Source organism: Saccostrea cucullata, unplaced genomic scaffold, assembly GCF_032062105.1.
Source record: "Saccostrea cucullata isolate Sc308-1 unplaced genomic scaffold, CSIRO_AGI_Scuc_v1 ctg1758, whole genome shotgun sequence".
Taxonomy (NCBI): domain Eukaryota; kingdom Metazoa; phylum Mollusca; class Bivalvia; order Ostreida; family Ostreidae; genus Saccostrea; species Saccostrea cuccullata.
Window position 1 is genome coordinate 20,476 of NW_026919491.1, and position 14,142 is coordinate 34,617.

The 14,142-nt window shown below is 32.8% G+C and overlaps 1 protein-coding gene across 1 annotated transcript; it reads right to left on the reverse strand.

Moving 5' to 3' along the window:
• Positions 1-8,866: 8,866 nt before the first annotated feature.
• On the reverse strand, positions 8,867-13,611 carry LOC134232649 (protein draper-like). The gene is made up of 4 exons (XM_062714638.1): positions 13,344-13,611; positions 12,989-13,053; positions 12,741-12,881; positions 8,867-9,223 (listed from the first exon to the last, which is right to left on the reverse strand). The coding sequence occupies exons 1-4, from the start codon at positions 13,439-13,441 to the stop codon at positions 8,907-8,909; spliced, it is 621 nt and encodes a 206-aa protein (XP_062570622.1). The 5' UTR covers positions 13,442-13,611; the 3' UTR covers positions 8,867-8,906.
• Positions 13,612-14,142: the final 531 nt, after the last annotated feature.

A 14,142-nucleotide genomic window follows, 5' to 3' on the forward strand; every position in this document is an offset into this window, starting at 1 on the left:
GCTCAGGCGTTTTTTTCATTTTTTCAAAATTCACTTCCGGTCGTCAGATTTGTCCGATTTCCTGTTTTTCCAGAAATATTTTGTCATAGTCATATCTCAGAAACGGTAAGAGATGAAGACACCAAACTTATATGAATAATAGATCATGATAAGTAGGCGAGCCCATTTGGGTTAAGATCGTCCGCCGTCACTTCCGGTCGTCACAGGAAGTGATCAAAGAAATCGAAAATTTCCACTTTTCTTTTGTGAAACTTTTTTTGCATCAGATTATAGCATGTTTTTTGTAGTTTCGAAATATATCAGTCCCACCGGAAACAAAAACGACAACTTCCGGTAATGAGAGAAAAACTGCATATTTTCAGTATTTTTCTTTCCCATAGATATTTTTTATAGATAAAGTATTTGTAATGATTTTTGGATATGTTATTTAGACTGCAACTGTCTACAGTAACGACAAATGTCTTTGTGAAATTCACTTCCGGTCGCGTGATTTCCTGTCCTAAAAATCAGAAGTTATCATAGCTAGATCTCGTAAACGGTAAGAGATTAAGACACCAAACTTAATCAAGTGGTAAATCATGATGAGTAGGCAAATTCAGTTTGGATAAGATTGTCCGCCGTCACTTCCGGTCGTCACAGGAAGTGTTCCAAAAAAATCAAAATTTTCAAATTTTCTTTTATGAAACTTTTTTTGGCATGACGTTATAATATCTTATTTGTATTTTTAAAATATATCAGTCCAACCGGAAACAAAAACGTCAACTTCCGGTTTTAAGAGAAAAACTGCATAATTTTAGTATTTTTCTTTCCCCTAAATATTTCTTATACATGACATATTTGTAACGATTTTTGGATATGTAATTCAGACTGCAAATGTCTACAGGAAGGTCAAATATCTTTGTTAAATTCACTTCCGGTCGCGTGATTTTCTGTCCTCAATTTGAGAAGTTATCATAGCTAGATCTCGTAAACGATAAGAGATTAAGACACCAAACTGTTTCAAGTGGTAGATCTTGATGAGTAGGCAAAACCAGTTGGGATAACATTGTCCGCCGTCACTTCCGGTTGTCACAGGAAGTGATCAAAGAATCGAAAAATTCAACCTTTCTTTATAGAAACTTTTTGCATCACATTATAGCATCTTATTTGTAGTTTTGAAATATGATAGTATCACCGGAAATAAAATCGACAACTTCCGGTTTAAAGAGAAAAAAAACTACATAATTTGAGTATTTTTCTTTCCCATAAATACTTTTTATAATTTAAGTATTTGTAATGATTTTTGGATATGTTATTTAGACTGCAAATGTCTACAGTAATGTCTAATATCTAAGTAAAATTCACTTCCGGTCGCGTGACTTCCTGTCCTCAAAATCAGAAGTTATCATTGCTAGATCTCGTTAACGGTAAGAGATTAAGACACCAAACTACTAGGGGTGGTAGACCTAGATGAGTAGACAAATCCTTTGAGTTTAAGATCATCCACCGTCACTTCCGGTTGTCACAGGAAGTGATCAAATAAATCAAAAATTTAAACTTTTCTTTATGGAATCTTTCTTAGTATTACCTTATAGCTTCTTACTAGTAGTTTCGAAATATGTCAGTCCCATTGGAAACAAAAACGACGACTTCCGATTATGAGAGAAAAACTGCATAAATTGAGTTTCTTACTATCCCATAAATATCTTTTATAAAAAGAGTATTTGAAATGATTTTGGGACATGTTATTCAGACTGCAAATGTCTAGAGAAACCTCAAAATGAGACCTTTGACCATTACTCAAAAAGTAATAAAGAAATATTCATTACCTTTATCTAGACTCAGCTTCAAGTGTTTATCTCAAGTTTACCTCTCTCTCTCTCTGTCTCTCTCTCTCTCTTTCTTTGATGACCTTGACCTTTGACCTTGATAAATGACCTTGTTCTATGGCCCCATTGACCCAAAGGTCACAATCAAGCTTACGGTCGTGGAGGTATTTGCAACTCTTACTCTGACAAATGCTAATAAAATATCCCCTCCCTTCTCTAAAAAAAAAACAAAACAATCAATACCAACTTAGAGAAAATGTCTACAAGTCAAACGAAACGAAATATCGGCATAAGATTCGTAATAAAAGAAAGAAGAGACCTGAAAGAAAGTGTCCTGAGAGTTTTAAGGTGAGTCTCTGAAGTAATTTGAAATTCTAGTGAATATCGGCAAAATCTGCATTTTTTTCTGTCTGAAATTAAGTTATTGCTTAGCATAAAAATTAATTAAAACTCGTATTGGCTATTTCTGCAATTATTGTTAGTATCATTCGATTCTCCTGCTCCATTACGATATTTTAATACCAAGTATTCTTGCTTTCTTAGGTGTATGGAATTTATTTTAATTTTATTTAGATTTTAATATGAATCGGCTGAAACTCGGAAATGACGATTTTTCATATCAATTAAATTTCCACGCAATTGAGATAGGTCAATTGCAGTTACCCCGCTTGATACGATATGGTGTTGAAAAAATGCCCATGACTCACTCACAGTTTTTCCGGGATTTTGAATTTCCTCTGCAACTGACCACATGTACTAGTTTCGCTTTACAACTATGTATATGCTAAGTGTCATTGCTTCACTGCAAACGTGTCCCATAATTATTCTAATCATTTTCCTACATACAATATCACATCAAACAGCCAATATCTCAGTTTTTAAAGAAATTTGACCGGGACTTTACTACGAAACTATTTCTTTCGCTTCGAAACTATTTCCTTCAACCTTAAAATAATAAGCTTACAAAATACCTTAAATGTTGTGGAATTTGGTGGTTCAGTGGTTAGCGTGTCTGACTTTCAAACTAATGGTTTTGGGATCGAGCCCAGATGGAGGAATTATTTTTTTTTTTTTTTGCATTTTGTTTTTTTTTTAAATAGAAAAATATCCTTCTTACAGATAAATAGAGGAGAACGGAAGACCTTCTTTGTTGCTATAGCAACAAGAGTTTCTAGTTGTTATTATGATCTGTATCAATAATTGTTAGTTACAAGAAATGCAAATTAAATGCATTATTTAAAAAAACCCTTTTTTTAATTCTAGCTAAAACAACGCCAAAAAATAAAAAAAATCTAAGGTGGATTGATTAAAAAAGATTTTACTGTGAAGCCGCCTTTTCGGGGTTTTTTCTGTCAATAAACCTTTACCTTTCTTAAATTATCAGAATACACATTTAAATTTTCAAACTTTAAAAGTTTTTAAACAAATTCATTTGTCAAGTCAACTTTCTCTCTGACTTTCTCCATTCCTCATGCATATTTCTCAACATGTTTAATTCGTTACTTTACTTATACACAGGTATTTCTTGGTCTCAGAAAACTGCTCAACATTCTTTTTTACCTACAAAAACACTTTTTGTTTTGAATATTTTATGCAAATGGACAAGTGATAAAATAAAGTAGTATTAAAATAAGCACATATCCAGATTATTGCTTTTAATAAGTTAATTTTTGCCGAGTCCTTCCCAGATTCCAATTCTTGAAATGTTGAAATCTTCAGTGTCTCTGTGCTAACAGCATCTTCCAAAGAGTTCCAATTACTCATATAGCATAACCTGTATCTAATAATTTGTAACACTATTTAAACAAGCAAATTCAAAGCTTTCTGTGTCATAAAGGGTCCATTCCCATTTTTAATGACATGCTGTGTCTAATATGAACGCCTTATCATAATAATATCATTCAAAAGTAATCAACAAAGGTAATTTTATTGAAAATTAGGTAAAGCATGAAGATCAGTATCAAGAGGTCAAAAATCCTATAATGTTCTGAAACATCTTGTCACAGGAAATGTGCATGAGAATTATGAAATCCTTATCTTTTAACATTCAAAGGATATGACCAAGATTAAGATTCTATGCAAAGGAACAAATCGTCAGACAAATGAGATAAATAACCTTTGTTAATTTATGATACATAGTCGATATATCTAAATGTCGAGTTAAAGGCCACAGCAAGTGTTTTCTTCTTTTCAGGTAAAAGATTTTGCACAAATTCTCATTCATATGAATAAAAAAATTAACTGAAGAGAAAATTAATTTCTTACTATTATCGGGAAAAAAAGTAATTCAGGGAAGCCTTGCATAAAGTTATACAATCGATTTTTATTAAATCTTTTGTTTAACATCTTAAAACAAGCTTGATTTTAACTATCGTCGAGAATTTTAACTTTTATTGCTGCTGAATTAACATCCCTAACGATATTTTGTAGAAATTTTTATTTAATTTCGGATTTAGGCGACACTTCATGAATCATACATGTATTTTACCGTTCTATACTGAACACCAGAAACATAAAAAATCAGGTTAGCATTGCCTAAAAAATAACAAGGCTTGATCAAGCAGTAACTTCCGTAACATTATCTTAAAATCAAATTAAATGTAATATTAAACTTGCAGTAAAAATTAACGATGGAATATTTGTGGACACTTCTTTTTTCAGGTTACTGACAAGTCCTTTACCCCCCCGTTCACACAGAGCTGCGACTCTACGGCGATCATCCTGATCAAGCCACAATCTGATTTTTTGGGATCGGTGCAGATCGTAGCCGATCGGCGTCTAAATAGAGCAATTTTCGCAAATTATGGTCTTCGCGACGACCGTACAACGATGTCGCTACGTCAAACGCGATGCTAACACGCTTCTAGTACGATGTTACGCAGACTTTTGCCGACAAGCGGCCGTGTTTACTGCGTTTACGCTACGCTGCCACTACGACATTAAAGGCCATACTACGACGCTACGCAGACCTAGATGACTGTACGGCGATGTCGCTTCGGTGGTGCCGATCATATTACGATTGCATTACGCTTCTAGTACGATTTTGACGATGATGTATATAATCTTGCAACCGCAGATTTTTGTACTACGATTTTAGCGATGATACTTATGGTTTAAGGGCATTTTCAGTTTTAACTGTACCAAGATGTGAAAATTCTCAGTTGCAAATGATCGTCAAGTATAAGGTCACCCTTTACATGTAGTTTACAGATGATGATTGGTCAAATATTAGCGCTATAAGAACAAACTCCTGTCTGATAGGTCGTGATATGATCGGCGTCAGGTCATTGAAGGTCTTCGTAGGATCTTCAGGAACGTAGAGAGATCGTAGTGAGAACGTAGTGCGATTGTAGAGGGAGCATTGTATGAACGTTTTTGGTAAGTTCCTGCGCTCTAACGGCGCTTTTACTACGATCACGAAGATCTCTCTACGATGCTTCCGCGCTGCCTGTACGATTACGGCGCTTCTACTACGCTCTTTTTATGACTTAACCCCGATTCTTATTGGCCACGATCCCGCTACGCTTGTTTTGAACATGTTCAAAATAAGCGTGGTGAGAGCGTAAAGCTCTCCAATCATGAAGACCCGACTGCGATCATACTACGCTTATGACGACTCCACGACGTTTCTCCTGCGAATTTTCACGATCGGCCACGCTTTCAGCCACGCTTTGATTGTAGAAGCGGCGTCTATGTGTGAACGGGGGGTTAGAGAATAATGATGTTCATGTTGTTTTTAAGATACAATTTAAAAAAAAGTTTTGTATCTTGAATTGGTTCATTCATCGTAGGCTTACTGATTGTGTACAAACTTTTTATTTATACAGTGAAGTTTTGAGAACATGCACCATTTCACTCTCCTATAGAGCATCTCCCCTAGAACGGTACTGGGACATAAATAATAGACTTTCAGTCTACTAAATGTATCATTACTCAACTAGAGAAAGGATTGTATTATTTATTTTTTATATTAATTCACCAAATTTAATGTTTTTATACCTGCCAGTATCTAGAGCATTGATTTGTTTTGTCAGATTAATATTTAATTTTATAATTATATCATTCACATAAACAGGTTCATATATTTCCTTCTGCAATGTATAACTTCCTTCATCCTGTAAGTGTATGTGTATAATTATTATGTTATTTATTTCTCTTTCCCCTTCTGCTCTCCATGTTCAATTTGCATAATCTTTTCCTTCTTAAGTTGTCTGTTACCAGATCTTTGCACTACCTGTTTTGATAGGAAATTATTTATCCTATATTCCTATTAACACAACATAATCATACATATTATCTGCTTTTTCCATAATCTTGAGTATTGTTGAATTAATCAATTACAATGAAATGTTATAAAAAAAAAATTACTTTAAGAATTTGAGACGAATATTTAGGTACTTTTAAACCGGTAAAAACCATGTCCCTTTCATTTTCCACTTTCCTTACTTTCAACTCTTACTCCTAACTGTTTACATTTTGAAAATTATATATGAGGAATGTTCAAGAAAATCTTTTTTAATATTTCAAATACTATTTTACCAAAATTGATTGTTCACGGTAGCTCAGTTGGTAGAGCTCTAACTCCGTGATCGGGAGGCCGTGAGTTCGTATCTCGGCTGCGACTGATAAAAGTCGATAAAAATGGGTAGCAACTGTTCCTTCGCCGTGCGCTAGGCACTTTGAAGTGAAAGTGAAAAAAACCCTAGGTCCCGTGTCTGCGGCTGACATTGGCATGATGAAGATCCCTCAATGCCCAATAGCCCTGCGTGCCGAGTAAAGGTCAAACTTTGAAACCCTTCACTGGAGTATGGTGATGTCTCCATATGAGTGAAAAATTCTCGAGAGGGACGTTAAAAAATTACAATTAAGCAACTTATAATTTTTTGCATGCTGTTCGACAATTACCTGTTTGATATTTTGACAAAATATTATAGACCTGTGATGTCATATACATATAAAAACACCATTTAAAGGACTTTAAGTATCGGTGGTCAGCGCGCGAAATTTTTGTTTTTACTTTTTGAATAGCATTGTCAATGAAGTTTTTGTTATAAAGCTATATTTCAAAAAAATGTCTACATAAATACTCAATACTGAGGTGAATTAGTATTAAAAAAAATCATTTATTTCACCTCATTAATGACAAATATATGACGATATGTGTCATATGTACTTTTAATTAGACATTCTCAAAAATTGTGACGTTAAGCGGTAATGTGGAGCACCAAATTATCAAGCAACACTATGTTTAGCGGGATAGGACTCCTCTTTATAGGGAAAAAGGGTGTTAAAGATGAAAAACAAGCATAAATATTGGAAAGAGGTTTATCTCCAGTTGAAAGGGTTGTAGGTAGACTTTGCTGATGTAGAAGAGAATAGATCACTTAAATAAAGAAATGAAAAGACAAGAGCGGGACGCCGACGTCATAGGCCTACATCAATACCGCTGTTACACAATTCAATCAGTAAAGATTGTGATAATGTGTATTTAAAATTAACTCTTTTGGTAATCTTTTGGTAACATTAGTGTATGAGTTGTTAAACTTGGTAGCTGAAACAAAATAAATTACGTTCTCTTGTATTTAAATATCTCTATCTTAGTTTATTGTAGTTTTATGAATATATTGGTGTTTCTACTACATGTTTGGATTGTTGATCAAGATTTATTTGATCAATAAATTGCAATTTCAACATATATGGTGTTTATGTTATATTGAGGTTAAGGAAGGAGGAGGCATAAAATACAGGGCCGATGTATATGCCTAAATGAATTTTTCTGGCGTACATTTTAAAGAACGAATTCACAAACACTATGAGATATGTTTTGACGTCGTCAGTTGCTCCGACTGTTGATTAGATAGATTCGTTTACCTGAGTGGAAAATTTTATTTATAGAGATGTCTCTTGGAAAATTTTGGGCATAATTCATTAATTATTGATCATGATGTATGCCAATTTTTAATTTTATAGACCCAGTGAAACAAAAGATATTGAAAAGGCTTGCGTTTTTTTTTTTGGGACAACCCTCGTACTATTTTCAAATAATTCTAGATCAACAAAAAACTAAATTGTCGAATTTTTTTTAAATATGAAAGCAAAACATCATTCAATAACACTTGAAGAGGCAATCTAAGATAAAAACAAGACATATACTGACACGCAAAAGAAACGCAACACCCTACTTTAGGGTGAAATAATTATGTAAAGTAAAAAAAAAATAAATCATAAAATTATGGATATCTTCAATTTGGTAAATATCGGTAATTTAACGGTTGAACGATTTTCATCCCATAACCGGAAGTAAAGATTGAGTCTGCATAACAGAAATCGAAAATTGCATGTTTCACTAAACAGCTGGCAATATTTTGGAGTTTTAAGGGTTTGTACTGTTCATCTTAAGTAATGCAGCAATATTTCAAAAAATAAAATCTCCTTTCGTTTCCTGAAACGACGTTAAAGCTTTTTGAAAATGGCTTAAGTGCGCATTTCCATTGCTCTAGCTGGAAAATCACAAAGTAATGGCGATGGAGAGCTGATGATGCAAAAATACACTACATTACGTCTCAACAGGGTCTTACGTATTTTATTCATAAGTGATAGTCTTTGGACCGAAAGTCCAAAGGTTACTACAATGCACTAAGTTTGAGAAAATTCGACCTAATCATCTGAAAAACAGGCATTTAATAATGGTAAAGAATAATTCCTTCGCTAAGATCTCGATATTGATTAACCTATTGTATCCTAGAAATTAAGCTGCTTATGTTGTTTAGGACAGTCTTGCACGTTGTAATTGAGTTATAATGGCTGGGAGGGGGGTGTTTTAAAAGTCATATGTTACTTAGTAAAGTTAAAAGATAAACATTTAACATTTTTATCAAATCTCTGATGTTCTGAAAAGTGAGTTTAGCCTTGCTGTATTCTTTTTTAAAAATCATTAGATAAAAAATTCAAACATTTGTAGATTACTGCTTGTTGCGTTTCTTTTGCGTGTCTGTATATATGTACACTTATATAAAGTAATTTCCATTTACCAAGGAAACAAAACAACATTGTTTGGATTTTTTATAATACAAACATTGTGATAGAAAATACACAAAGCTATTCGACAGGAGAGATATCATCATGTATTTCCAAGACTATCGTATTTCTCAACATGTTTGATTCATTAATTTGTTCGTACACGGGTACACTTTGTCCATTCATAAACTGCTCAGTATTATGTGTTACTTCAAATAATCTTTTCTGTTTAAACAGCTTATGAAGATGGATAAGTAGAAAACAAACCAATAAGAAAATAACCATAGACCCAACAGTAATTATTATTGTTGTCCATATGTCCTTCTTTGTTGATTTCTCGAGTCGTAACTGTGTAAATGCTGACAGTGTCACCTCAGTTTTGTTTTCTGTAACTGCATCTATCACAGATAAGATACAAGTATTCAGAAACGTGGTTATATTTCTAAAAAAGCAATACATGAAGTAGTATTATTCCATGTACCTAAAGTGAAAAATAATATACATTTATCGCATGATAGTGAGGGAAATATGAAGACTTATTCAGCAAAGAAAAATCACATTCCCCGAGGGCTTCGCCGAGGGGAATATGATATTTCTTGGCTGAATAAGTCTTCATATCTCCCGTACATTCATGCAATGAATTGTTTTATTATACCGAAACAAGCAAAACCTTCAAAATGAACATAAACTTTCAAATTCGGCACCGCTCTCTAATTCACACCATTGTTAACGTTAAGTTACTGTAAAACCCTTTGGTCAACACCTTGTCATCAGTTTTGTGACGTAAACCAGGCTATTGTGTCGTCTACTACTCTCGGGAGTTTTCGTTCAACGAACGATAACTATATTGCAGGAAAATTCACAAGGTGTTCCGAAGAGGTGGAATATAATGAAAAGCATGCCGACGACGGGAAATATGAAGTTTTACGGCCCGATCACGTGATAACCTAGAACCAATCAGATAACGCGTTGTTTAGAATATTTATAATGAGGTATAATAATATACATTTATTGCATGATAGTGAGGGAAATATGAAGACTTATTCAGCCAAGAAAAATCATATTCTCCGAGGGCTTTGCCCGAGGGGAATATGATATTTCTTGGCTGAATAAGTCTTCATGTTTCCCGAACATTCATGCAATGAATTGTTTATTATACCGAAACAAGCAAAACCTTTGAAATAAACATAAACTTTCAAATTCGGCACTGCTAAAACCCTTTGGTCAACACATTGTCATCAGTTTTGTGACGTAAACCAGGCTATTGTGACGTCTACTACTCTCGGGAGTTTTCGTTCAACGAACGATAACTATATTGCGGGAAAATTCACTAGGTGTTCCGAAGAGGTGGAATATGATGAAAAGCGTGCCGACGACGGGAAATATGAAGTTTTACGGCCCGCTCACGTGATAACCTAGAACCAATCAGATAACGCGTTGTGTAGAATATTTATTATGAGGTATAATAATATGTTTTGTCTTGAATATGACCGAATTTTATGCAGCACAATTTCTAGTACTTTGTTCGCAGTTTAATCTCTCTTAAAAAGTACTCTTCAAAGTATTTGAAATAAAAAAGAATCCCGTGTTAATTTTTTTTCAGAAGACTTTACATGTTCTTGCATATAGAAACTTTACACTTCATATTTTTTTAAAATTTGATACGCATTGATTTATCTAACAGAATAAACACAAAATTGATTTAGCTAACAGGCAACATTCAAATTCCAAATACTTCACAACATTAATTGAAGAGGTACTTAATTTATATATGAAACTAATTCCTTTTGATTCGGGCAATAACTTGTATCTTGATGTACATGTATAAATATAGCAAAATTCTGGATTAAAACAATCTATTGAAATAATAAATGTATGCACTAACCGTTTTGCTATAGCAATGAAAATTTAAGAACATGAAATAAATAAAAAACAATAGTAATAAAAAATGATAAAGATAAATATGACAAACAGTGATTGGCAATTGTATACTATACAAATTATTTGATGGAACATAAACATTGATCCCAGGAAAGGTAGGGTCAGGTACCGAGAAGGATAAAGCATTCTATTTCGACTGGTGCATGTAACAGCGCCCTATAAGAAACCTGACATTCAAAAAAGGACTAAATGATAAGTTATTGGCAATCCATGTCGACCGTTAACAGCGCCATGAGATCTTTGTGTTGATCAGGTGGACCGAATATCTCCTGACCAAATTCAATATAAAAAAATAACAATGTTAAGAAAACCAACAGCCTAAAAACGACCAAATGATAAGTAATATTTGCTTGCAAGGTCATTGAAATCGAGCATAGGTTTAAGAAATGCTGACTTTAAACTATGGTTGTTAACAGGTATTTAATATAAATTTATCTGTCACAAAGTAGCTTATCAGTAACCGTTTTATTTTCTAGGAACATATATTTATTTCAATTCCAGACAAAGTATTCGTATTTAATTTAAGATAAAACAATCATTGAATGTAAATAATACTAACAATAAGTTTCAAGAATAAAGTCTATCACCTGTGTACAAACTATGCTGTTATTGAAGTGTTTACCAAATGAATGACATTACAAAATTTAATTTATTGTTTCATAGCCGGAAGATGTTCTGACCTATTAATCGGTGAATTGAGCACTAAATGCAACATGAATGTTGCAGGATAATCTCCCTGTTCTCGAAATGTTGTTTGAAAGAAAAAAATCCGATGCGTTAGCCGACGGTTTTTTTTTTTCAAACTGCATTTCAAGACATAGGAGACTATTCTGCATCATTCACGACAACAGGGACTTAATCTTTTATTTTAATAAGAACTCTAAAAAAAACAGCTGAATGTTCTATGTAGAAACGAATTAGGTTACCATGTCTCAATTACTATGTTCCATTTAACACCAAAGAGTAAATTTGTTTGTTAAGGTAAACGATTAGAGCTTTCGCTGCATTAAAAAAGGCTTTTATTTATTTTTTTTTTTATAATTTTGATTGTACCATAAGCCAATTATTTTTATGAACGAACAATAACAAATCTGTTTTCTATTTTAATACCGTATCACTTAAATCACAAAGTTAAAATATGGTATAGGGAGGTCTGTGGAACAGCCCCGCTTAGCTAAAAAATACTACATTCATCAGCTACTCTATTCAATTTTCAGTGTTTCGACTCTAAAAGAAGGAACATCGATGAGTCTAGAGTCGAATATATTTATTGCAACTATAGAGGTTTGATATCTGTTTCAAATCTGATAATTTTTTCATGAAGTTTGTGATTAATTGGAGAATAATGTCAGCGGCATTTTTTGCTCTCGACAATAATCATGCTAGAATCGTTCTTTACACCCATTTTACTGACAACTTTTTAAAGTAGCTTTATTCATATAAGCACACAATGTAGCTAAAATTTAGAAGTTATATAACGTTCTGTGTACCTTGACCAGGAAACGACATGTACATATACATGTATATTTATTTAATTTAATAAGTCGACGAAAAATATGAAAATACATGTACCATGTCTGGAAAATTAAGCATTTATTATTTTTCAAGGCATATGTCATATGATTTCATATATATTGAAAGGAAAGTCTGAATTTTACTTTTCACTTAATTTACATTGTTTTTTAAATAACGTAACTTCTTACAAAAACTTTGTTCATTTCTGTTTAAACCAAATTTTGTTATCCCCGACTATGCAGTAATCCTTAAATAAACATTTTGTTATATAACATCCTTCTTTTTCGCTTGCTGCAACAATTTAGTCATAAAAGGTGATAGCGAATGTATTAATATCTATTTTTTTCATTAAGCGTTTTACATATACGTACATGTCTTACATTTTGTGTTGCAAAAATGCTGTTATGAAGTACTGTAAGTGAATGTGCTATGCAATAATAAAGCATTCACCACAAATACCTGTTGTGGATGTAAAGCATTCTCCTGTTACATAATGACATTCACTACATTCAGAGTGACATTTATAGTAACATCCGTCCCCGTAAAAACCTTTTGGACACTGATCGGAGCATTTGATGCCAACATACCCTGGATTACACTCTAAAAATATACACACCTTTCATGAAAATTGACATTAAATCTTGATGGAAAAAAGGTTGTGCTTAATTATTTTATGAAATCGATACTTTTATTTATAGTATACTTACTTTCACACTTATTACTATTACTCTTCCAAATATAATCAGCGCAACATTTGCTTGTCCCGTTCTTCCTATGAATTGAATGAAACAATATGACAGGTACATATAAAATAAACATACTTCAGACACGAGAACATTTTGAGCTAAGAAAAAAAATTAAAGAAAACAACAGAAACACAAGACGAAAACGTAGGGAAACGAATAAAAAAAAAATAATTGCAGGGATCTGATTTATCTCTTATACAATTTTACATTTTCTTTAATGATAACTTTAAGGACGAAAACGTACGCAGAAGTGTCATTTTTCCGAATTTTTTGTCTTTATAATATATGTTATGGAATAAAACGGAAATATTCTTACACTTCAGTGCACTCCAATGCATTTTCCCCGGATCGTACTTCATTGCAGAACAGTCTTGGTACAACGAATGTCCAATAACACAGATAGAAACTTCTCATATCTCTTGTTTTTACATTCTAGTTGATACAGAATCATCTCCCGGTAGAAAAATATTTCCTCATTGAAAATATTCAAACTATTAATTGAACTTCCGACAAATATATGTCAAACAATGTTAATGAGTTTGCGACTGTGTGCAAGCCATTAGGTTTTATGCATATTTCCAGAAATCAGACTTGTACATAAATCAAACTGCATTATTATTTAGCTTTCAGATATTTTTAGCTAATGTAACAGCATGTCAATAAAAATAATAAAGAAATGGAGCAACTTTTGATTCATTATAAAGAATAATGTTACTTAACATAATATATTTTAGATGAAGTTTCATTTTCCATATAACTATATGTAATTAATGTTCCGCAATTGATAACTCTTTGATTAGACAAGATTCTTCCTTCAGAATTAATTACACATCTTTGAAAATCATAGAATTACTCTGTATGGTATGTTTCAAAATATTAATGGATCTCTCGACTTTAAGCTGAGAAACTCTCTCTCTCTCTAAAATGCAAGAATTAAAGAGAGAATAGTAATTGTATACTTAGTCTAGTATCTACATGTTACAGTGTACATGTAAAAACATCGAGATTTTTCAAACAATCTGCATCCTTTCTATATAATGAGACTAAGAATAATTCAACCGATACCTAAAAGCGGAGTATCCGCTCACAAGAAACATAGATGTATTTTACATCGA

Excerpts from the sequence above, each read along its gene's own strand:
- LOC134232649 (XM_062714638.1), bottom strand. The coding sequence starts at position 13,441 with ATGAGAAGTTTCTATCTGTGTTATTGGACATTCGTTGTACCAAGACTG. Across the intron at positions 12,882-12,988 it reads TAATAGTAATAAGTGTGAAA|AGTGTAATCCAGGGTATGTT; the intron begins GTAAGTATACTA and ends GTATATTTTTAG. Across the intron at positions 9,224-12,740 it reads ATGCTTTACATCCACAACAG|ATGCAGTTACAGAAAACAAA; the intron begins GTATTTGTGGTG and ends TATCTGTGATAG.